The following is a 25,669-nucleotide window of genomic DNA, read 5'->3' as shown; positions in this document are numbered from 1 at the left end:
GAACTTCCAATTCCCACCAGCAGAGGAGTGAAACATTTAAGGTGGGATGGGATGAATGTGCCACTCACAAACCTACCAGTCCTGCCCTTCAACCCCCAGTGAGCAGATTTGGGGAAGAGGGAGGAAGCAGGTGGCAGCATTGCCAGCTTGTAGATATCTAGAAATTACTGACATAGTATCTGCACAGCCTGAAGAACATTTCCCTCTTACCTTCCTCATTGCCCAGCAGTTCAAAGTATTAAAGGGCCAGATGCCATGTGGAACCCTTCTCTCGCTGCACTTAGTGATTTTCAAATGGCCTGTATGGCTCCTCTCAATTTAGAGACTGGCTGTACACAATGTATGAAGATTCTGGGAGCCAGCTTGAAACATGAAAAGCGGCGGTGTAGTTGAGTTGCAGAAAGGCTGCTTTTGCATGAATATACAAGGCTTTTTGTAGATTATCTTGAGCTTTATTGGGGACCAAAAATGTTCACGTGTGTTTACATTATTCTTAATAAATAGCTGTGCTGTTTCATCATGAAAACGTGTTTGCACAGAGAAATAAACCAAAAGGAAATTTATGTTCTTTCACCATGGATTTTGGGGATATGAGCAAGATTATATAAGATGTACCATTCTGGGTCAGACTGAAGATCCATCTGGCCCTAACATCTTATCTGAGTAACAAATCTGGGTCACTAGTACCAGGCAAGATCCCAGAAAGTAGATCCATTTCTTGGAGCTCACTCCCCAGGGGATAAGCACTGGCTTTCACTAGTCTGCCTGGCTAATAACTGTTCATGGACTTTTCCTCCGGGAACTTCTCTAATGGTTAGTGCAGTGAGCTGAGAACCAGGGTGTCACAAAACATCTAGCCCACCCACCTGTGGCTCTCCTGCAGCCACTTAGATGGTCTGTCCCCAGCACAGCTCTGATCCACCTGCACCTGCCGCTTGTGCTCTATACTAGCACCCTCCTCCCACCGACTGGAACCCAACCACTTCTGGGCAAGTCTCCCGCTCTCAAGGTGTTCCCCAGTGATTTCTAGGTTACTGGGGCCACACTCCCAGTGGTCCCACAGTTCCTAGAAAAGCACTCAAAGACCCAACACGTAAACTACTTGCTGCTTTTCGGCATGCTGTAGGTTTGTCCCCTGAAAGCGGCCATCGAACAGCTGGATACGCAGGAAGTTGAGATGCGCATGATGCTGGCTGAGCTGCAGTGGCGTTACAAGGAAAAGCAGCGGGAGCTGGTGAAGCTACAGCGACGGCACGACCATGAGTAAGTGTTCTGCTTTCCGCCCAGCTCCACCTCCTAGTTTCCCTGCCTGTAAAAGGTTCTACATTCCACTTTCCTTGCTCCAGTCTTTTGCACAGAAGCACATCTAGGTTTAACACACACATTTCTGCAGAGAAACTTTCCCCCTTCGTTCTATAAACTTGCTCATGCAAGTTATAGCATAAGATTGCTTTTGCACACAACTTTATTTAATAATTGGCTGTTAATCTGTGTTAGTTGGCGCTAATCCGCCAATTAATTGGTATTAATCCACAAGCAAACCTTTTCCAGAGATGGGAAGACAGTAGAACTAGAGGACATGAATTGAGGTTGAAGGGGGGCAGACTCAGGAGTAATGTCAGAAAGTATTTTTTTCACGGAGAGGGTGGTGGATACATGGAATGCCCTCCTGCGGGAGGTGGTGGAGTTGAAAACGGTAACGGAATTCAAACATGCGTGGAATAAACACAAAGGAATCCTGTTTATAAGGAATGGATCCACAGAATCTTAGCGGAGATTGGGTGGTGACGCCGGTAATTGGAGAGTAAAAACAATTTACTATGTTACTCTTTGGGGTTCTACATGGAATGTTGCTACTAATTGGGATTCCGGAATCTTGTAAGTCTTTAGGATTCCAGAATCTTCAGAACTTTTAGTACAGGAACAGTGCTGGGCAGACTTCTGTGGTCTGTGCCCTGATCATTTATTTATTGCATTTGTATCCCACATTATCCCACCTCTTTGCAGGCTCAATGTGGCTTACAATGTGTGGTTAGTAGATAGTAGATTAGGAGGTATCATGACTGAATAGATAGGGATGGGCTTGAGTGTAAATTTTAAGGGGCTTCAAGGTTAGCTTCAGAACTTAGTACAAGAACAGTGCTGGGCAGACTTCCACGGTCTTTGCCCTGAGAAAGGCAGGGACAAATCAAACTCAGGTATACATATAAAGTATCACATACCATGTAAAATGAGTTTATCTTGTTGGGCAGACTGGATGGACCATAAGGTCTTTATCTGCTGTCATTTACTATGTTACTTGGATTCTTAGTCCAGACAAGCGGACGCAATAAACTAAAAAATTAGAACAATGAACAGAAAAGGTACAGTCATCAAACAGTAACAGATAACTAAAATGGATCACCAATTATAAAACTATCTAAACATTTGTTTACTATCTAAATAGTACCTGGGGAGATCAGGACATATAGCTGTCACAGGTTTTCAAATGTAACTGTTCACAGGGCCTCAGCAAAAAGATCTTTCTCTCTCTTCTCCCTAACTAAGACTGGGGCAAAAGTCAGTATATCCTGGCAGAATTTGAGCTCCCAGGCCAATCAGAGCCCAGAACAGCAAATTTTAAAAGTAGCTGGCCAGATCACTGCAGGTTAACTTCTTCTCTGTGTATCTGTATGCTAACTAAAGAAGGAACCATCTTCTATTTGTAACAGCTCTAAATATAAACATGAACCACCTGCTGGCCGAACTAGAGAAATACGCTTCAAGAAATAATACATTTACAGGCTTAAAACCCACAGGGGATCTGGGCTCAATTCCTACTGTAGCTCCTTGTGACCCTGGGCAAATCACTTAATCCTTCATTGCCCCAGATACAAACACTTAGATTGTAAGCACATTAGGACCAGAAGAACATACCTGTATATAGTAAATGTAAAGGCGATATATCAAATGCATTACCCATTACAGTCTCTGACAAATGCCACAGCTTGGTTGTGTATGTTGTACCAAACTGCTTTATTCAGTTTTTTTTTTAAGTGGAGATTGATTTTTATGCACAACAAAAGCTTTTTTGCCTGCCTCATTGTCCTAATCCATTTGGGAAATCTTTTGTTTTACGTTTTTAATCCGAGTAATATACGATTATGTGTAGAAGAATCAGATGTTGATTGGATGGGCTGTTCATTTTAGTGGTTGTGAGTTTCTGAAAGGATGGAATTAACGTTTTCAGAGGATGGAGCAGGGGAGAGATGATAATCAGTGGCTTTGAGTGAGCCTGTTTTATAACCACACTTTCAAAAGGTCTGGATTAAAGGAATCTTCCTGAGCAGTGAAATGGAAAGGAACAAGCCCATGAAGTGCTGGGTGGAAGTTCAGAGATTTGGTGGGGGAAGGAGGGAGTGTGGCCTGCATCCTTAGCCCTGACTTCCCATATGATCAGATCCAGTGAGGATCAAATGTGTTGATTCACCCATGACAAGAGTGAGTGAAGGCCATTGCAGCATGAGTTATCGGGAGAGAGCATGACTCTTACGTGCTTCACAATTAGGAACCCAAAGTGGTCCGTGTTTGGCTTGCTGCAGCCAGTACTGGGAAATAACATTTTAGAGGGAAAGATTAGTGCCTGGTCCTTATTGGTGTGCAGACATGGGCCGCTGATTAAATATAATTGGGTGTGCTGCCTTTTTCTGCCATCATTTTCTCTTGACATCACTCAGGACGTGTCCAAATTGAAGAACAGCCAACTCAAACTGGCAGGGAAATGGTGTTATTTCTGCTACTTCATTTATTTTTTATTTATTCGTTACATTTGTATCCCACATTTCCCCACCTATTTGCAGGTTCAGTGTGGCTTACATAGTACCGTAAAGGCGATCGCCAATTCCGGTATGAGCAGATACAAAGTGATGCTGTGAAAGAATGAAGTTCATGTGTAACAGGCCCATTAGGGAATCATAGGGAGGAAGAGTTAGGTTATGTCCAGTACGAGCTTAGGTTTCGTTGTGTTGCAGGGTTCAGGCATTTAGGTTGGGTCGGTAGGGTATGCCTTTTTGAACAGGTAAGTTTTTAGTGATTGCCGGAAGTTTAGGTGGTCATACGTTGTTTTCACGGCGTTTTGTAGCGCGTTCCATAGTTGTATGCTTATGTAGGAAAAGCTGGATGCCCGATGCTGATGCCTTCTCCCTACTTTTAAATGTGTTTTTCAGTAAGCTGTTGGAATGGTCCTTTTTTTTTACAGTATCTAAAAGTGAGTTTTCAGGTTTGTAAAAACTATTTCAACTTTGCTGCCAGTAAGAGGCAGGCTTTCTATCAAATTCATCAGCAAACTGCAGTCTACCAGCCTGCCTTGTCCCTAGGATTTTCCTCCTGTACATCTCTGACCTCCCAGCCTGGAGCACTGACAAGAAAACGAATCTATAATTCAGAGATCAGCACCTCTGGACAGGACAAAGCTTGCATGCCTTGGTCTGTACCCAAAAGAAGCTTTTTGAAAATAAACAGCCACTTATAATCTGTTGGGTGTAATTTTCAGAGAACACCTTTTCCATATTGTAGACCTCAGAATGCAAGGTACAGGCATCAGCGGGAGGATAGTAATCTGCAGTCTAACTGCCTTCAAATCAGTTTCCTGAATACGCTTCAGAATTTGGGAGTAGAACAAGTCCTTGTGCAGCTCCTTGTAATAGACTTGATCTGTAATTACAGCTTGCATGCTGCCCTGTGTAGATATGGGGAGGAAGAACGAACACACACACACACTTCAGAACCCTGCAGCAGCTGTGGGTAAAATATGTACGTTGTCTTTTTCTTTTTTTCAAAGATATAAGTGAAATTGCTGCAGAAGTGACATTTGTTGTTACACAGTAATCATTAATGAACACAAGTCCAGGAATTCATGACTTATTAATACTGTTATAACAGTGCTTGCAGGAGCTAATTCAAGAAAAGAAGCAGAGGCAAAAGAGTGAATGAAAGCTGGGGAGAGGGTGGGGATAGGGGAAGGATTGGATGATGGAGAAAGGTCTGCTAAAATGATTGGCCTGAAACCTCATAGCAGACCCATCACCTTGATTTGCTGCTGGAGGTTTTGGAATCAAAATGAGTCACTGATTCTGTAAATGGTTTTTAATATCCAGCATTGTATGGCCATTGTTGTAAATTCTGGTTTAGAATCTGCCTTGATACACATTTTTCCCCGGGTCCTGCTTCATTGAGGTGTGCGGTGTTCCTTCTTCCGTGCGTTATCCGGTTCAGGTCCCATCATTTGCTGAAAAGGGGGAAGGGAGGGTTGTGCTGTGTAATCCATCATACTAATAAATACAGTATATTATAAATGTATTAGATCAGTCCAATGAGAAAGGCGCTATCTTATTTTCTTTGTTTTGTTTTATTTCTATTTATTACCTTGATCTAAGAAAAAATTCAAATTCAAGAACGATGATGGTCTGAGGTCTATCAGATCCAGCCTTCTTCGGGACTCACTGTGGCCCAGATGCATCAAACAAACGTAACAAAATCTAAATCGTTAAAGTCCTTAACGATTTTGAAAAACCGAAGCATGCACCAAAAAAACAGGTCAAACATGTTCGTTGCGGTATCCTGAAGTACAATGTATCACTGAATCGTAATCCCCGTCGTAATCGGCCCCTAAATCATGCGCAGAGCAGCCAAGCGTTATGCTGGCTGCTCTGCGCATGCCACAAACGTCCAAAAAAAAAACCACAACACAAACATGTGGCTCCCCACTTCCCCCTGCACTAACCAAACAAAAAAAAAAAAATCCAAATAGATCGGGAGGGGGCAAAGGCGCTCGTCAGGAGCGTCCTGTATGGGCGCCCTTGCCCTCCCCCCGAGATCGCCGCTGTTCCCCGCTTCAGCCGGTTTTAATAAAAACAAATCTCCAAATTTTCTCATCCCCGGTCCCCCTCCCTTCCTGTGTTTCCTGTCCATTGCTCCAGGGCTCCACCTCCCGCCATCCTCCACCTCCGCCCCCGTGCCCCACCCCCTGAGATCGTCGCCGCCGCTCCCACCCTCCACCGGACCCCCCTCCGCATTACCGTCCCGCGCAGCGCCTCTCACCTATATGCGAAGGTGCTGCATGGGATAGAACATCTGATCACCAATTGCTTCTCCCTTCTCCGTCGTCACTCTGTTGTTCCTGGGCCCGCCCTCCATTGACGTAAGTTTCCTACGTTATCTACGTAGGTAACTTACGTCAATGGAGGGCGGGCCCAGGAACAACGTCGGAGAAGGGAGAAGCAATTGGCGATCAGATGTTTTATCCCGTGCAGCACCTTCGCATACAGGTGAGAGGCACTGCACGGGACGGTAATGTGGAGGGGGGGTCCGGTGGAGGGTGGGAGCGGCGGCGACGATCTCAGGGGGCGGGGCACGGAGGCGGAGGATGGCGGGAGGTGGAGCCCTGGAGCAATGGACAGGAAACACAGGAAGGGAGGGGGACCGGGGATGAGAAAATTTGGAGATTTGTTTTTATTACAACCGGCTGAAGTGGAGAACAGCGGCGATCTCGGGGGGGGGGGGGGGCAAGGGCGCCTATAAAGGACGCTCCTGACGAGCGCCTTTGCCCCCTCCCGATCTATTTGAATTTTTTTTTTTGTTTTGGTTAGTGCAGGGGGAAGTGGGGAACTACCGGTTTGTGTTTTTATATAACTCTTTTTTTTTTTAACATGCCAGCTTGCATTTTTAAGGTGCAGGAGGGAGCGGGGAGATGACAGCTCAGGCCTGAACGACAGGTCTGAGAGCTTGCTAAATTTGTCATGTTAAATGATTCGTTAGAATCGTCGGTATGGTTAGTGCATAGCGAATTGTCCACATTTCAATGGTAGTTTCTGGTTTGCATTCCGTTTTCGTTATCTGCTAGTGGCTTCAGAAAAAGGCCTATAATGCATGCAACGGCCGCAAATTTTGTCGTTAGAGGGTCATTAAAGGGTCGTTAGAGTTTTGTGCATCTAGGCCTGTATGCCATAGTAGAAGCTTCACTGGATGTTAGTGGTGTGAATTCCTGGGTGTGCTGAGCCCCCCCCCCCCCCCCCCCCCCCCCACTGTGCTTGAAATGTTAGATTAGGTGTTATCTTGGCAGCCAAAATGTTAGTGATGGCACATTGTCAGCGCACATACCAGTAAAACATGATTCAGTAGTAGTAGGGCTAGAAAGGGAGGCTGGGAAATTACTCCTGCAGTTGTGAAATGCGAGAGGGTTTTGTTTGGCAATAAATCAGTGTTTTTATTGAAATGGAACGCTTACTTTTATTAGTATTGTTAAAGAGGAGCTGTTCTCCTACACACAGAAGGCAAAGTCACAGTGTAAAAACCAGGCTAGAACACAGAGTTCAAAAGCCTTTTAAGGGCAGAAAGTTTCTGAAAACTTTTTTTCAGTTGACTCGGCCGGCATTACAGTACACTCTCAATTATCTGACGTAAATGGGACCGAGACAACATCGGATAAGGGAAAAGTTGGATAATACACAAAACAATGATAACCTCCTTTAAAAAATGTACAGAAAATATACTTTATGTGTAAAGAGCAGACATAGAGTATCTGAATTCAAAATAAGGTATTGTTTGTTAACACTGACCAGCAACGTGTAAAGCCAGAAAAACAGGAAGAGAAGCTGCATACTTCTCACTGGCAATGCAGTGACGGTCACCAGAGGGTCTGTCAGATGTGCCTGATGGGTTAGTGAAGGTCAGGTAATTGAGACTGTACTTGTAAAAACAATCACCAAGCGTTCTAATCGGACTTGGGGAAGTTTGATGTACACTGGGCTCAGTTTAGAAGTTTGTGGAGAAATGCCAGTGTTCTGTAGCTATGAGAAGGGTATTGACACCTGTCTCATCAAAGTTCCTGGATTAAGGGAAACTGTCCCCAGGATTCTGCTAATCCTGAGCGCACTTCTCTGTAACTTTCTATAAACTGGGGTGCTGTGTTCTGCTCTTCCAGATCAGTTGAAACCTGTTTCTCTCTCACATGCTAACATTCTCTAATCTGGGGCCCTAGACGGTTGTGGGCACCTTGTCAGGCCCTGCAAATCTAGGTCTCCTTTCACAATCCCAGGCTCACTTGCATGCCTCCGCCAGCAGGTGTTGCTGTGGAGTAAAATCCGGTGCCTGGGCTGATTACATCCTGCATCTGAGCTCTATTTAGAGCCTCCGAGTCATCACATTTGTCTAGATGCCTGTTTTAATAAGGATATGACATGACCTGGTACCACTATATAGCCAAACTTTGTGTAACAGTACTGTTTCTCATTGTACTGGCTTGTTCTTGTTTTCTGCATGCTGGTGTGAGTCTGTTCTAAAAATAAGCAAGAAGAATCATTTGAAATGGAATAAAGGAGTTCTCCATAGGTTAATTGAATTGCTTATGTTAACTGGCAAAGGCGGCACAGAGTTTTATGCTGATCATGTATATTAAGGCAACATTTATTTTCTAGGGAGAGCCCTACTGGTTTCATCACATCTTTTGTTTGTAGTGTAACTTCTCTGCTGTGTACTGTGTTAGATTAAAGACCGTATGGATGGGTTTGCTGTTATCTCCAGTGAAACGTAGGCTGTAAAATGTTTCTAGATTGTCTTATTTCATTGTCAAAATAACTTGAAGGATTATAACCTATGAGAGTTTAATTTTTCAGGAAGAGTGGGTAGCTTGCAATTAGCCTGTGTGAATGTACTAATCAGGCCCTGCACATTTTGTCATACAGTGTTGTGTGGTGACCTGTGAGACGGCAATAAAATAAACCCCCCTTCTTTTCAGGCCTGAGCAGGTCAGAGCAAAAGATGACATTGCTTGAAAATACAAGTGAGTTTTAATTTCTGTGCAGTGAACTAAGAAAGGGGTCATACTTATTAAACCTGGGGGGTGGGGGGGGGGGGAGGAAGCTACAAGCTCTTAGCCTGGATGTTGCTGAAATCTCTAGCGTACAAAGGGCGGGGCTGTGGGGGCAGTCTGCCCCGGGTGTAGGCAGCAAGAGGGTGCACGGAGCAGTCGCTCGGCTGTCAACTCCATTGGTTCCCTGCCCTCCTCTGACGCTACTTCCTGTTCTGGGACAGGGGGCCGGTGGAGCCAACAGCTGCACGACTGCTCCGTGCACATCCAGGTGGTGAGGCTGATGCGCTTCGGAAGAGGGAGAGGTGGGTAATGCGCTGAGAAGGGGGGAGAGGGTTGATGTGCTTGGGGGGGGGGGAGGGGACATAGCGGCAACCTGCCCCTGGTGGCAGCCAACCTAGGTTTGCCAATGGCTGAAATGAAGCCCTGTGCTGTGTGTGAACTCCTACAGTGAAGAGGAAACTGATCTGGCCAATTAGTGCCTGTTCAGGTTTCCTCCCACAGGCCTGTTTGGAGAAAGTTTCCAGCTGTCACCTCTTTCCAGAGGACCACTAGGGCCAAGCATTGGGAAAAGTGGAGATACTGTTCAGTTTGGAAAGTACTGCCCTGGAAAACACAGGCAGTGTCAGGAGGGTACAAAAAGGAAGGACTGTTGCTACTCTTTGGGATTCCGCCAGGTACTTGTGACCTGGATTGGCCACTGTTGGAAGCAGGATACTGGGCTGGATGGGCCATTGGTCTGACCCAGTATAGCTATTCTTATGTTCTTATGAGTTTCCATAGAATGAGAAACTCCAGAATCCTGGGTCCCCGTATGGAGCTGAAGGGAGAGAGGCTACAGGAATATGAGAAGTTTTACCGAAAGGAACAAACTTCAGAAGAGGGCCCAACGTGCATGTGACAGAACCAAAAGGCCCTTAGGTTTGCCAGAGGGAAAGGAAAGGACACCCCAGCTCAGCTGAAACCTGTCAGAGCTGACATGAGCAGACTGGAGGAGCCAAGCCATGTATCTGCCAGTATCGTCTCTTTCTAAGGTTGTTCCTCATCGAGTAAGCTTATTGGAACATGCAAAAGAATTTTCTTTGTAATTCCTATTTCTGCTTCAAATGAACCATTTACTGTGTCACTTATTTATGTAAATTATTATTATTATTTATTGCATTTGTATCCCACCTTATCCCACCTCTTTGCAGGCTCAAAGTGGCTTACAATACATCATGAGTAGTGGAGGAATGTTAGTAAATAAACATTTAGTATTACAGAGTATTGGTCATCATGTTGATAATTAAACAAAGTTATAGTATACAAGCAGATAATTGAGAAACAGTTCTAAACATATATAGGCGAGTTGTGTATATTCACATTGGTTGATCTTTGTGGTATGCTTTATTAAAGAGATGGGTCTTCAGTGATATGCGGAACTGCGTTATGAGGACTTTAAACACAGTTTCATGGTCAGAAGAACTTTATTTATTCATACTTGTATCCCACAATTATCCAAAAACAAGTTTCGGTTCAATGTGGCTTACGTTTAACAGTTGCTACAGATGACATTGATTCAATTACACTTGCAAGGTTATACGATGCTTTGTTTTTTACAGTGGTTGGCAAGATAACTGTTAGATAACTTTCTTGCCTTCGGGTAGAATTTCTCCTTATGTTTTTTCACCATTGCTTGTCAACCTGTTTACAGGTGACTGAGATTCAGACTGTTAACCTTGGGACTGGTAACCTCTTGTACTTCCTGTACTGTAAGCCCACTTTCTTTTTGAAGATCCCAGTTCCTAAATTTGTCTTTGGACGAGTTGCAAGTATAACCACAACCTGAGTGAGACCCTGGTTTCCAAAGCACAGCAGCTGTTTAGTTGTTTGCTAAATTCAGTGTGTGGGATTTAAGAAAGTTAAGAGCTAATCTGCCATTTAGTCACAGGTGATCCAGGGTGATTGCACTTACTAAGACAATGATGCACTGACTGATGCTGTCACCAGTGCCGGTGTTTTGGTGGGGGGGGGGGGGGGGGGGGGGGGGGGGCAAACAGGGCAGATGCCCTGGGCCCCACAGCTCCAGGGTCTCCGTAGTCCAGGCATCTCTTCCCCTTCTCCCCACCACAGTCTGTCTCCTCCTCACCTTCCCGATCTTCTTTAAAAAGAAATTATTTCCCTTCTCAGAGGTGCCCCGGTGCAGCAGCCACACTCACAAGCTGTCTCCGGCTGCCATGAAGCTTTCCCTCTGCCGCAATCTGTCCCTCTTTGATGCAGTTTCCTGTTTCCGCCTGGGCGAATTGCGGCAGAGAGGGAAAGCTTCAGGTCAGCTTATGAGGATGGCTGCTGCATTGGGGCCCCTCTGAGAAGGGAAATATTTTTTTAAAGAAAACTGCAAGGTGAGAGGTAGGGAGGGAGACATACCGTGGTAGGAAGAAGGGTAAGAGGTGCCTGGACCGCGAAGTAGCAATGCAGGTAGGGGGGAGAAAAGGGGATTGGGGCCTTCTTAATTCTATCCTGGGCCCCACCATGTCTAAAACTGGCCCTGGCTGTCACATATTTTGAGTGGTGTCATCTTGTCTGTTGCAGGATTCCAGGAAGACTGAATGATAGAAGAACACCACTAGGAGAGCTGAACTGGATCTTTACGGCCATCACAGACACTATCGCATGGAACGTCCTCCCCAGAGGTGAAACCTTTCCTTCTCTAATAGCAAAAAAATTGGTATTACTGGCAAAAAAAAACCCATTTATGAAGTTGTTTGTTAGGTTAGGACTGTGGTTCACCTAAGCATTTGTTCTTTCAAGTGTGAATGCGCAGGTTTCTTGCAAGCCTCCTCACTGACTTGGCCCTCCCTGTTTTTCTGGTATTGAGCCCACTGTACACAGTACTGCGGGTTTACCACCCTCTGACCCTACAGCCCATTCTGCTTCTTAAGTTAGCGGACTCCCACACACCATTGTGCCGATAGCCAAGTCCCGCAATGTGCCGATAATGCATTCTGGCCTGTCACCAGGTGCAAATTGTTATGTATGTGGGTGAGCATTTCTGTATGATCATGATATGGGGGTGGGAACAGGGAAAGTGAGATTTGTCAGTATGTTCATTTGGTGTGGCCAGGGGCTATTGCTTACTTATTTTACTTCTGTGCCCACACATCAAGCTCCATTTCTGTTTCACAGATCTCTTCCAGAAGCTGTTCAGGCAGGATCTGCTTGTGGCCAGTCTGTTCCGTAACTTCCTGTTGGCTGAAAGGATTATGAGGTCTTACAATTGTACCCCAGTCAGCAGCCCACGCCTGCCTCCTACATACATGCATGCTATGTGGTAAGTTCCCGCAAGTAATGCGTGTGTCTGGGGGTGAGCAGTAAGGAATGGATCCGTTCCTTGGGATCCTGTTAGGTATGTGTCACCTGGATTGGCCGTTGTCAGAGACAGGTTGCTTGGCGGACTTTTGGTCTGACCCAGTTTGGCACATCTGCTGTTCTAATGCGTGTTCAGTGGGTAAAGACAAAATATTTCCTAACATTCATTTCATTTTCATTTATTAAATTTATGAATCGCTTTTTTCAATCTTAACATGATGTGCAGTGATGCCATGTTTTGCTGCCTTTTCAGTTTAGCTAGGTTAGCAGTGAACTTACCAAACATGGAAGCCATGATCGCACACTGAGCTGCTAGAGCCTTGGTGTCTATATATGGAGAAATGTATTCTCTAGAGATTATTTTAGACCAGTAATTCTCAATCTCTCATGTAACACACTGAGCACTAACATTCACAATCAAGCCAAAAAAAATCCTGAATATTTGATTGTTAAAAAGCTTCCACAATGGTATTTTGAAACAACGTCCACGCCTGATTCAGAGTCCTAACCTTTGTGGGTGAACCTTTCAGCTTCTTTTTAACCATTCCCTCATTTTGTCAGTCACCCTTTTGAAAATTAAAAGCTGCTACAGTAGATTTTCCTAGTGACTTCACTCCAGGTATCAGCTGAAATTTGATCATGTTTCGATCACTGTTTCCCAGTGGATCCAACACCGTTACCCCTTGCACTATGCTCCACGTTCCACTAAAGATTAGATCCAAAACAGCTCCCCCTCTCGTTGGTTCATGGACCGGTTACATCTAGAAATTTTACCTCCCTAGCATTCCCTGATGTAACATTTACCCAGTCAATACTGGGGTAATTGAAATCATTAAAAGATTTGCTGATAATGATTAATAGAACGGAGAAAGCCCTGCAGGAAAACGTCTTCCTTTGCAAAGTTTACAGAGAGAACAAGAGTCTAGACTGAAAATATTTGAACACCGGTTAGACAAGATGGAATCTCAGATGATTACTGCTCAATCAGCTGTTTCTGCAACTACCAAGGATTGTTTGGCCATTCATTTACAAATGGAGTCCCTAGGGTTCAACATTTGAGGTTTTTGAATTTCTCTATTATACATTTTTTTGGCTGCCTTAGAACTTAAAATTTATCTGAAGGTTTTGCAGTTGACGACAGTGGCGTTGCCAAGGGTGGGCCTAGGCCCACCCACTTTGGGCTCAGGCCCACCCAGTATCAGCAAATCTATGATATGGGTGGCAGGGATTCCGAAGCCCCACTAGCTGAAAACTCCCAACAACTGTCCCTCCTGCATACCTTGTAAATAGCAGCGACTGATATATACTGCTCACACCGGCCCCATAGCCTTCCCTCTGACGTATTTCCGCCTATGCGGAAACAGGAAGTTGCAGCAGTGGGATGGCTGTAGGGCCAACATGACCAGTGTGTATTAGTTGCTTCTCACTGCCAGTGAAAATCTGCTATTTAAAAGGTATGCAGGAGAGGGGGGATGTTTCAGACCATATGGCATGCAGGCGAGAGAAGGAGAGACCAAATCACCTGTAGGACTGGGTGGGGTTCTTCTGCCCACCAAAAATTGGGTGTCTGGCTACGCCCCTGGTTGACGATTAAAATTATTTCAGTTAGTCACCACCTATATTTGCCTAGAAATTCTAAGGTGCCTAATAAAGAAGAAGCTGTATCCATTCTCCAGGTAGTTTTGTCTAGATTTCTTGAGTCTTCTCAGGAGCCTGTTACTGAAAGAGCTTCTTTGTTGGTATCTTTCCAGAAAGAGGAACATAAATTTTCAATTATGACAGCTCATTTTTCAAAAAAGAATGCTTCTTTGGGCAGACTATTATGATATTCCTAGAAGTTGCCAGGTCCACACAGTTGAGACAAAAAGTTTTTCTTCAGCTAAAGTCTAGGGTTTTTGCAGTAGGGAGCTGGTGAAAACACAAGAGAATAATTCTTTTGTTTTTCTTGACCCCATGCACCTGGAATGTTTTTGTTAGAAAAGTAGAAAGTTTAATGTCTTATTAATAGAGTCTGGGGGACACCACAAGAAGGCAAAAAAGTTGAAATAGTGAATGAAACAGAACTAAGGTCAAGCTAGATGAATGTGTGTTTCCTGAAAGGTGGAGGGTTAGAGTATCTTCTGAAAATAAAAAAAAAACAAAAAGAAAAAACTGTAGCTGATGAAAATTAGCAGGTATTGAGTTCCATAAAACGGGACCTTTGGCAGGTGAAAGATTGACTACAGGACAGCAGAGGAATCATTAGTAAATGTTGGTTTTGTGACCTGCATTCATGGAGTCCTTAGGCACATACTGTAGATTTAAAAAATGATCTTCGTTGTTTTATCTGTACTGCTGATCTTTACTTAGCTTGTGCCTTATCCAGTGGGGTCTGCTAACCAATCTACCAGTTGTTAGTGTATCCATCGAATCCGACCTCCTACAGAAAGCAAGTGAAAACCTATCCATTTACATTAGCATGCTACAAGGGCATCAGGTTAGGATCATTTAATGTATTGCAAAATAGTTTTTATCATCACTTCTATTATTTTCTTTGTGTATGTGTTAAAAAAAAACTATTGCAACCGGCAAGAACATACTCGTACTACAATTCGACACGTCTAGTGCCTTCGACATGGTAGATCATGGAATATTACTACACCTGTTAGAATACTTCGGAATCGGAGGCCCAGTTCTCAAATGGTTCAAAGGATTCCTCACCACCAGATCCTACCAAGTAACAATGAACAATGACATATCACCACCTTGGACACCGGAATGTGGAGTTCCCCAGGGACCCCCCTTTCGCCAACTATCTTCAACCTTATGATCATACCACTAGCCAAACTTCTAGCCAATCACAACCTCAACCCCTACAAATATGCGGATGATGTCACGATCTACATCCCGTTCAAAAGTAACCTAAACGAAATAACCAACGAGATCAACCAGAGCCTCCAAATCATGCATTCGTGGGCGGATTCATTCAAGCTAAAACTGAACCCAGAAAAAACTCAGTCTAGTTCTTACTTCCCAATACAACACAAACGACTACACTACCATAACCACACCATACGGCACACTTCCTATTTCAGAAAGTCTGAAAATTCTTGGAGTCACTATTGACCGAAACCTCACACTCGAGACCCACGTGAAGAATATAACGAAAAAAATGTTCCACTCGATGTGGAAACTTAAGAGAATAAAACCTTTTTTCCCAAGAAACATCTTCCGCACCCTAGTACAGTCATTAGTGATAAGTCACCTGGACTACTGTAACTCTTTATACGCAGGCTGTAAAGAACAGACCATTAAAAAAACTCCAAACAGCCCAGAACACCGCCTCCAGACTCATCTTTGGAAAAACTAAATACGAAAGGGCGAAACCTCTAAGACAGAAACTACACTGGCTACCACTCAAGGAACGAATTGAGTTCAAGATCTGTACAACCGTCCACAAAATCATCCACGCAGATGCCCCACTCTATATGTTAAACCTAGTGGACCTACCGCCCAGAAACGCCAAAAAATCGGCCCGCAAATTCCTCAATCTGAACTTCCCCAGCTGCAAAGGAATTAAATACAAACAGGCATACGCTACTACTTTTGCGTATAAAAGCACACAGTTCTGGAACGCACTACCCATGGCCCTGAAGAATATGGACACTCTAACCAGCTTTCGCAAATCTTTGAAGACACATCTCTTCAACAAAGCCTGCTAAGGACATCCTCACTAACTATTCCCCAAACTACTCAGATGCATCTAAAACACCTCTCACAACACCTACCTAGCACCTGCATCTAAACTACCTACCTTAGCTTATTATCGACTGTATCTAAGATCATGTAATGACTGCATCATAACAACACTGTAAGCCACATTGAGCCTGCAAAAAGGTGGGATAATGTGGGGTACAAATGCAATAATAATAATAATAAAATAGTTTGATTTTGTGCGTGTTTATTGTTCCTTGCTTAGCAATATAAAGATAAGAGGTAACTGCTCATGAACCCTTATAATGGGGATTAATTGTGAATTCAGGGTTAAGATCACTCGTCGAGATACTTCTGGAACTCATTTGCATGATTGACATCAGCGTACAACATTTCCTTCCTAATTTCTTGTATAGTCGCCTTAACTGGTTGCATAGAAGAATTAATTGTGTTCCAATGGAGGGCAGTAACTATGCTAATTAGGACTCCTGGTATTGATTGAAGTAGTGTCACATTAAGTAAAGAAAACGTTGCCTTGTACATGCAGCGTCTGTGATTTCTTCACTGCTTCAGAATATATTGTACCTGGCCTTTGACTTAAAGACGGGTCCGTCCTGTGTGCACTGGCTCATTCATGACCCATTGCTGCTGTATACTGCGGTCTTGGGTTTTATTCTTTGGCTTATATTCATGTGAATTCCTCCCTCCCTTTACTTTTGAACATATTAAATCATATGGCAGTGGGACCCACCATCACGGAAGGGTGATAAGGAACAGTATAAATGCACTGGTGGGGGGGGGGGGGGGGGGGAGAGGAACCTACTGTAGAATGCAGCAATTGAGTTTTTGCTAGCAGTGCTGGGTAGTGTTTAATTGATCAGCTGTCTTCTGGGGAGAATTGTGGATCGGGCGGTGAGGATGCTTTGGGATTAATCGGGGGGGGGGGGGGGGGGGGGGGGGGGGGGGTTGGGAGTCGGGACTGCAGTTGCTGTGTTCTCTGCATGAGACTGTGGCATTCCATCGTCTCACTTTTTGAGAAGTAGACCTGCTGCAAATACTCTCTAGCCCTCCTCCTGCGGAAAGTGTCCTGCTCTGACAAGCACATCTTGTTCCTTTTGTCTGCTGTAATGTGATCTGATCTGTAACATTACACACGCCGAGCTTCCAAAAACCTTGATTTATTGTTTTGTGCTGGAAGTTAATATCACCTTGTAGTTATTGGAGTTTCACATCTCAGCCTTATGCCAAACCCTCGTAATGTCTTTCCTGCTGACAACTTTAATGGGAGAAGAGAGAGCCCGAACAGCCTTCTGCCCATTTTCTGTGGCTACAGCTCTGGGCATCTGCGAGCAAAGGACTTGCACATGACATGTGCTTTTTCATTCAAATACATCCTCTCCTTTTGTTCTGTTTATATTTGCACATTGTGAAGATTGTATTTATGTGTTTAATTTTGTAATCTACTCTGAGCTTCATTATGGAATAAGCAGGCTGTAAATGTTCCAAGTGATGACACTGTGCCGGTATCAAGTCTCACTGCCTTCTGTGTTGGACCTGAAGACAGTGATTTAATGAAGTGTGTCCATTAAATAAACCTGGCTGGCTTGTACGGGGAGGCCGTCCTCTCCCTCTGTCGAGTTGTGGGCTAGTTAGACAGAACCCTGTGTCTCTCAAAAACCTTACATATTTTGCAGTAGGTTTATTGTCTTTCCTTTGTTAAATGATTGCATAGCGCTGTATATTCCCTGAATGTCAAACACCGTTTCCTACAAGAAATGCAGTATTTTGGTTCATGGCGTAGCCCATTTAGGCATTTATATGCCAAGAGGTACCTTCAAATTCTTCAGTGTGGTTTTGTTTTAGTATCCCAATGTACTTTGCTCATAAAAGTTATAATAATCTGAGACTTATGATCAAAAGGACAAATGCAGAGCATTTTGTTCTGTAAGAAATGTTGAGTTTTGTTGGACTGCCACACTGCAGCAAAATTCTTACACAGAGAACAGAACTCCAAGTGCATGTAACATACACAAAATTCTGGTGCTCAGAGTAAAGTGAACTCAAAAGACCTGCATGTGGGGGATGTTAGTCTGCAGAGCATAGTCACTGTTCAGGAGAGAGATTCAGTCTCTGTCCTTTTTCTATAGCTGTGTAGCTTTAAGTCTCTTGGACAGTAGTTTCCTAGTCTTCATTGGTCTGCGTTTTTTATGCTTCCAAGTCCCAGCTCTTACCAGTTGTTTACATCTGTAAGAAACAGCACTGATACTCAAGGTTTCTCTGATATCTGAGAGATGTAGGTCGAGCTGCATCAAACACAAAGCAGAGAAAATGAAGGTTAAACGTAACAGGTGGTTGGTTCTGTCATGATCTGCCCAAGCAGAGACCAGTTATGCTTGCTTGCTCACTTACCTTGTAGGGCTTCCATCAGACATGTGCAGTCAGCATGTGGGAACCATAGATGGAGCAAAGATGATCGCTGGAGAGGGTAGGAAGGGAAGGAAGAGTGAGGCGACACTGTGGTTTCTTCTCAAAACAGAAGAAAAGAAAAAAAAAGGAGGTTCCCCCCAATTGAAGTGTTCTCACATTGCAGGCCTCCACTACCTCCTCTGGGAAGCTGGTTCCAGGCCTCGTTTTCTTTCTCTTTGACTTAGAAGGACCATTATGTAATCTAGCACTCCTCCATTAAACGTCGTTTTACCAGGTTTTCTAATGCTTCACCAAAGTAGCACAATTTGGGAGACTGGTTGACGACTGCATTTTAATTGTCTCTAGCCAGTATCTGCTCCCCATCCCTAAACCCCCTTTTCCTTTGTAATGGTGCATAAGTGATCGTTACCTGATACAGTTCCATTAAATTGACATTGGTTCTAGCTGAAGAATAAATCTCTCCCTCAGCAGTGCTGTGTAAAAACTTTGACTGTAGCCTGTTCATTTATTAAACATAAGGGAGACATTCATTGCCCTTCCTTACAACCAGGTTTGATGACTTCCTAATGATGTTCCTAACATGCTGCTGAGTGTACAGGTATATCGAAATGAGGGGTTGCTGGTCAGGGGGGGAGGTAAAACACGTTTAGATATGTTATAAGTTTTGCTCCTTGAAGGCCCAGGAGCAGATCTCTGATCTTTTAGCTTCTTTCTTGTGTAAATCTAGACAGGTACCAACACGTTGGTTTATTTTATTACAAGGAAAGGTGAGTGTGTAAACAGATGCCATAAATATTTCTTTATATCCTCTTAAAGAAGATAAATGTTCCCTGTAAGCAACATGGGAGTCCACCACCCACATTCATACAGTCAAAGATGTGCTTCAGTCTTTTTCTTTTTAATTTGCACGGGGCAGACGACAGGTCTCCTAGGTGTCTGCTTGTCCTGAAACAGCAAGATTGCAGTACAAACAGCGAGAACGTGGGTTGCGAACTTCCACATACTTTAGAGGGAATGACTTTGATTAAAACACTCTAAGATCAGTCTGTCCAAATGATTCCCTGGTGTAACACCACAGAACCCAACTGACCTCTCCTTTCCAATAAGGATCCTCCTTTGATGTGCTCCGCTGCTTTCAAGCGTGCACATACTACTGGGGAAATACTTTGGTGGCATATTAATGTTCTATGCCAGGTGCTGAGGAGTGGAAGAAGGATGAATGTTATACTGGGGGCTGAGAAGTGGGGGGGGGGAGGGGAGTGGCAAGAGGGGATATAGTGTGGTGGTATGCACTGCTGGATAGTTTGGCATGATATGGTGGAATATCTCTGTGGGGGGGGGGGGGGGGGGGGGAGGGAAAGGAGGGTAGGATACGCCCTGTGGGCCTTTATAGCAGAATAGTCCCAGCTGTGGTCATGGGGGAGGGCATGTAGTGGGAAGAAGAGCTGCATCAATAGGGTTTTTGGAGTGTCTGAGCAAAACTGCTTTCAAGGGGCTGTGGAGCTCTTGTGAGGAAAGGCTAAAGCGGCTAGGGCTCTTCAGCTTGAAGAAAAGAGGACTGAGGGGAGATATGATAGAGGTCTATAAAATAATGAGTGGAGTGGAAGGGGTAGACGTGAATCGCTTGTTTACCCTTTCCAAAAATACTAAGACTAGGGGGCACGCAATGAAGCTACAAAGTAAATTTAAAACGAATCAAAAAAAATTTTCTTCACTCAACGTGTAATTAAATTCTGGAATTCGCTGCCAGAGAATGTAGTAAAAGCAGTTAGCTTAGCAGGGTTTTAAAAAGGGTTGGCTGGCTTCCTAAATGAAAAGTCCACAGTCCGTTATTAAAATGGACTTGGGGAAAATCCACTGCTTAATAAGCAGCATGAAGTGTATTGTACTGTCTTGGGATCTTGCCAGGTATTTGTGACCTGGATTGGCCACTGTTGGAAACAGGATGCTGGGCTTGATGGACCTTTGGTCTGTCCCAGTGTGGCAATACTTTTGTACCTATGTAACTGTACTGACTAGCGGTGTGGATTTTCTAAACTGGAGTTTTTGTGGTGGAATCGCAGAGTATGGGGAATATGATCTGATCCTCTCAAATGTACTGCTAACAGCTCTGACCATTTGGTATCTGTAATGCTTGTTGATATTCACCAGAAATGACCAGATGAACTGACCCATTTTAGTGGTTCTGTGAAGGCTGCTAATGTGAATTGTGCCCACTTATTAACTTGAGTTACTGCTACGAGCGTGGGTTGAGTCCTCTGGCGTTTATGGAGCGAGACTTGTTGCACAGAGACACTAGATATGATATCAGAAGGACTGTGAGCCGGGAGAGGCTTTTCCTTCAGTTACATTTTCCAGGGATATATTTTCTTTCTGCCACAAACTCTCACCTATGACTCCCAGAGGACAATATGTGTGTGTGTGGGGGGAGGGGGGGGGCCTTGGAACTGTGCTGCTGTGAGCCATCTTGGAAATGGAGGTTTTCTAGTGTTTAATTGTAATGTCTTTCCCCGTCTCTCTCTAGGCAGGCCTGGGACCTGGCTGTAGACATTTGTCTTTCTCAGTTACCAACAATAATAGAGGAAGGAACAGCCTTCAGGGTAAGTCCAGCTTTTGAGTCTCATTTCAGCCTCATATTCTCCACTCCCTGCATCCCAGTAGTGTTCACACCCAGCTCACAGTGACGGCTTGAGCTTCAGGCACCTTGGGATTCTAGGAGGTCGTCATTGTCAAGCAGGAAAAAGGGCTTCAGGCAAAATTTTATAATTTGCTTTTCAATCATGCATATGTACGTGGTCCCTGGAGACTGATGTTTGTGTGGCCCTTTATGCATATAAATCTTATTAACGTACAAAATAAGGTAGCTGGAAGGTGCTCAAGATAAAGATGTGCATAATGTTGTATGCATATCCCTTTTGTATGCATCAGTACGTTTAGTGGTTTTGTATTGTTACGAGTGGCTCGTAACCACTTGTAACCACTCGCCTCCACCTACCCTCCTCTCTTCCTTCCCGTTCACATTAATTGATCTGATTTGCTTTCTTTATTTATTTTTTGTCTATTAGATTGTAAGCTCTTTGAGCAGGGACTGTCTTTCTTCTATGTTTGTGCAGCGCTGCGTACGCCTTGTAGCGCTATAGAAATGCTAAATAGTAGTAGTAGTAGTATTGTGTCAGAATTCTGTGAGAGAGATTTCTTTATTATTATGCAGTCCCTCTTCAGCCTGGAGAGGGTTTTTTTTATTGTTTTATAAACAATACATTAAGTGTAAGTAGAATTTGAATTAGTGCAATGCTATGATAAGAGAATTCTGCTTCTAATTAACAGTTGTGTTACTGTGTTTGGCTCCCACATAACCAGCATTCTCTCTGCAGCTTAAGGAGTTCTGGAGTACAGTCTGTACATGTTTATGCCAGAGATGGGTACAAACATTAATCCCCGACAGGAAAGGGATGGAAAACAAAAATAAGGATATTATTCTGTCGTTGTATCGCTCCATGGTGTGACCGCACCTTGAGTATTGTAAATTGCTTGTTCTTTTGGCCGCTGTCGGTGGCAGTGTGCTGGGCTCGATGGACCCTTGGTCTGTCCCAGCATGGCGATGCTTATGTACTTATGACAGCACATAGAACATTTCCAGTTATCCATGTATCACTAATTGGCTGAGATTCTTGATGGTAGCCATGCATCATAAGGATGGAGATCTCCAGCTTCACTGGTACTATCTGTGGGAGGACCAACTGAGCATTAGTGCTCACAACATTTGGAAGGAGGAGGGGGCACCATCCAATCCATTCTTCACCTGTGGCTGGTATACTTGTAGATTCTGAAAATCCAGCATTTTGTCTAAATTGTGACTTCCTTGTAACTTCCATCTCACCATTAAATAACCAGGTAAGGCTTTTGTATCCTAACTGTGCATCACAGGAATTCTGTATAGAGTCATGCCGTTCTCCTCTACTCATCTCTAGGATACGTAGAAAGATATTGCGTAAATCGGACCCCCTAGACGTTTCGAGCATCGGTGCAATACCTGGCATGAAACCTCTGCAGGCCTGGGTTTGACCTTGAGTACTAGGGGTGGTGAGCTAGATGCTGGAGCCATATGGGACTGGGCGTGCTGGAAAGCAGATGAGTTGATTGGACTGAAAATGAGAAGGTCCCTGATTTAACATCAGAAAGTTGTCAACCGTGTCATCCATATTAAAAAATGGCTGGATGGATTAGAGAAAGGAAGGAGACAGCAGGACAGCCACCATGTAGATATACTGGATAAGTTATCTAGTGTTCTTTAGATGGATTTCCAACCAGCCTATCCATATAAATTGGAGAGCTGAATATGTGATCCTAAACTTAAATGGATACGTTTCCATTGGAAAGCATGATGTCTATCTACATGGTCCATCTACTTGGAGAAAGTTATCTAGATAGAGGTTGAATATTGCTGCTATCTGCATAACCTTTTGGCCCCATCCCTGGGCTCCTCAACTCGTATGGAAAATTTTGGTTGTGTGAACTTCCAAGGACAAAAACTAGCCATTTGCTAGCAGTAAATTTAAAAGGAAAACACTTGCGGCACTGTATTCATTTCCAATCCTCAAGGGCCACAAATGGGTAGATCTTGGACTTTCTCAACAGGTGACACAAAAACCCGATCTCAGGGACTGTCCATGAACACCGCTGACTTATGTAGTTATCAGCTGATGTGAAAGCATTAGGGGCTTTGGAATATTGACCAGGAAATAGAGTAATTTGTCTATGATTGCTTTTAAAATGAGAACTTGAGCTGAGCAAGAAAAATTTAGATTTGCTAGTTGTAGATAGTGTGATTGTGAAAAATTACAGAAAGACCTTACAAGACTGGGAGACTGGGCTGCTAAATGGTAGATGACATTTACTGTGAGCAAGTGCAAGGTGATGCATGTGGGAAAAAAGAACCCGAATTATAGCTACGTCATGCAAGGTTCCACGTTAGGAGTTACGGACCAAGAAAGGGATCTGGGTGTCGTCATCGATAATACACTGAAACCTTCTGCTCAGTGTGCTGCTGCGGCTAAGAAAGCAAATAGAATGTTGGGTATTATTAGGAAGGGTATGGAAAACAGGTGTGAGGATGTTATAATGCCGTTGTATCGCTCCATGGTGCGACCGCACCTTGAGTATTGTGTTCAATTCTGGTCGACGCATCTCAAGAAAGATATAGTAGAATTGGAAAAGGTGCAACGAAGGGCAACTAAAATGATAGCGGGAATGGGACGACTTCCCTATGAAGAAAGACTAAGGAGGCTAGGGCTTTTCAGCTTGGAGAAGAGACGGCTGAGGGGAGACATGACAGAGGTATATAAAATAATGAGTGGAGTGGAACAGGTGGATGTGAAGCTTCTGTTCATGCTTTCCAAAAATACTAGGACTAGGGGGCATGCGATGAATCTACGGTGTAGTAAATTTAAAACAAATCAGAGAAAACTTTTCTTCACCCAACGCATAATTAAACTCTGGAATTCGTTGCCGGAGAACGTAGTGAAGGCGGTTAGCTTAGCAGAGTTTAAAAAGGGGTTAGACGGTTTCCTAAAGAACAAGTCCATAAACCACTACTAAATGGACTTGGGAAAAACCCACAATTCCAGGAATAACATGTATAGAATGTTTGTACGTTTGGGAAGCTCGCCAGGTGCCTTTGGCCTGGATTGGCCGCTGTCGTGGACAGGATGCTGGGCTCGATGGACCCTTGGTCTTTTCCCAGTGTGGCATTACTTATGTATTTTTGTACTTATGATTTGTGTAGTGTATACCACATGTACATGACGCTGTACAGACATGCATAACTACTGTGCTACTAATGTAAGAATTTTAGACCCACCTCCATTGTAATAAGGACCAGCTGTACTATTTCTTCTGTCTGAGTAGCGGAACCCCAGTTCCGCTCTGTGGTAAATTGCAACCTAGGTAGAATGTGACTGTTAAAAGCTTTTCCATGAGAAGAAAAATGGCAACCTAAAACTATTTTGGACTGAGCCATATTTTAAGCCTCTTGTTGCGGAGCACTGGAAAGAAATGTGCTCTGCACAAGATTATCCTGTACTTTCCAGAGGTGATAATGTGTCTTTTTAAAGACTGCTTCACCTAAGCCATATAGGCCTAAGGATATAGTAGTTGACCTTTCTACACTCACATTACTGATGAGACTCCTGAGGCAGGCTCTTATGCCGAAACACAGTACCGTGTCACGTGTTGAACTATGAATAAAAGTCTCTGTAGTTCATTGTTGTGGTTCCATGGTTTGTCTTTGAGGAGCCATCCCTTGTTCCCCGCTCCCTTTGGAATTTTTATTCTGTTCCTGTGGGGATTATCCGTGTTCCTCCACTTCCCCTATCTCAGTAACAACATATAAACCTCGATACCAGGCATATTGTGTAGTAACGCAAAGCTCCACAAAAATTCACTCAGAACCCTAGAGCAAATCTACCATTCCAGCATAACTTCCAAAACTTGCATAACAAGGACCCTCTGTAGGAACAGACAGCACCATAAATATGCAGTGGACCTTAGAACTTCAGTATATCTATAGGAAAACTGAAAAGGCCAGATTAGTACAGATCCTTACATAAAAACTCAATGCTGAGAGAATACACAGCCTTGATCACATATGTACAACACAGACTCTCATCAAATTTAAAAAAAAAAAAGTGTGACCGCAAGCTGAAAATACAAATTTATAGACAGAAATTAAACCAAAACCCCAAGAAGTCACTTTTCCATGCAATACAACATCATAAATATAGAACTATTTCCCCTTGTACTGTGTAAAATATAAAGATATGATGATAGAGGTCTATAAAATACTGAATGGAGTGGAACGGGTGGACATGAATCGCTTGTTTACACTTTCCAAAAATGCAAGGACTTGGGGGCACGCAATGAAGCTGCAAAGTAGTACATTTAAAACAAACCGGAGAAAATATTTCTTCACTTAACGTGTAATTAAGCTGGAGTTCTGCCAGAGAATGTGATAAAAGCATATAGCTTATCTGGGTTTTAAGATGATTTGGACAAGTTCCTACTGGAAGAGTCCATAAGCCATTATTATAGTGGAATTGGGAAAATCCACTGCTTATTCCTGGCATAATAGTTCAGTAGTTTTAAAATCTTGATATACCACTCATAATACATAGAGTGATTTACAATTTATTTATTTATTTATTTGGTGCATTTGTACCCCACACTTTCCCACATTAGCAGGCAATGCAATAAAATAAAATGGAATGCCCAAAAACTGTAGGAAAGACCACCATTCATCAGAGCCACATATCCTCATCCACTCCATTCTGTAAATCTGCAGGCTGTGTACAAGATAAG

At 43.6% G+C, this 25,669-nt stretch overlaps 1 protein-coding gene across 2 annotated transcripts in view; it reads left to right on the top strand.

Annotated features, from left to right (window-relative positions):
* Positions 1–25,669, top strand: part of RPTOR (regulatory associated protein of MTOR complex 1) — a 466,323-nt gene that overhangs the window by 309,352 nt on the left and 131,302 nt on the right. For both annotated transcript variants that reach the window (XM_030208599.1, XM_030208598.1), the window contains exons 8-10: positions 11,417–11,517; positions 12,011–12,155; positions 20,838–20,913. In XM_030208599.1, coding sequence (XP_030064459.1) covers positions 11,417–11,517; positions 12,011–12,155; positions 20,838–20,913 — 322 coding nt within the window. The remainder of the gene's footprint in view (positions 1–11,416; positions 11,518–12,010; positions 12,156–20,837; positions 20,914–25,669) is intronic.

The sequence above is a fragment of the Microcaecilia unicolor genome, chromosome 6 (assembly GCF_901765095.1).
Source record: "Microcaecilia unicolor chromosome 6, aMicUni1.1, whole genome shotgun sequence".
In the NCBI taxonomy this organism is placed as follows: domain Eukaryota; kingdom Metazoa; phylum Chordata; class Amphibia; order Gymnophiona; family Siphonopidae; genus Microcaecilia; species Microcaecilia unicolor.
This window is presented reverse-complemented; position numbering and strand designations above follow the sequence as displayed.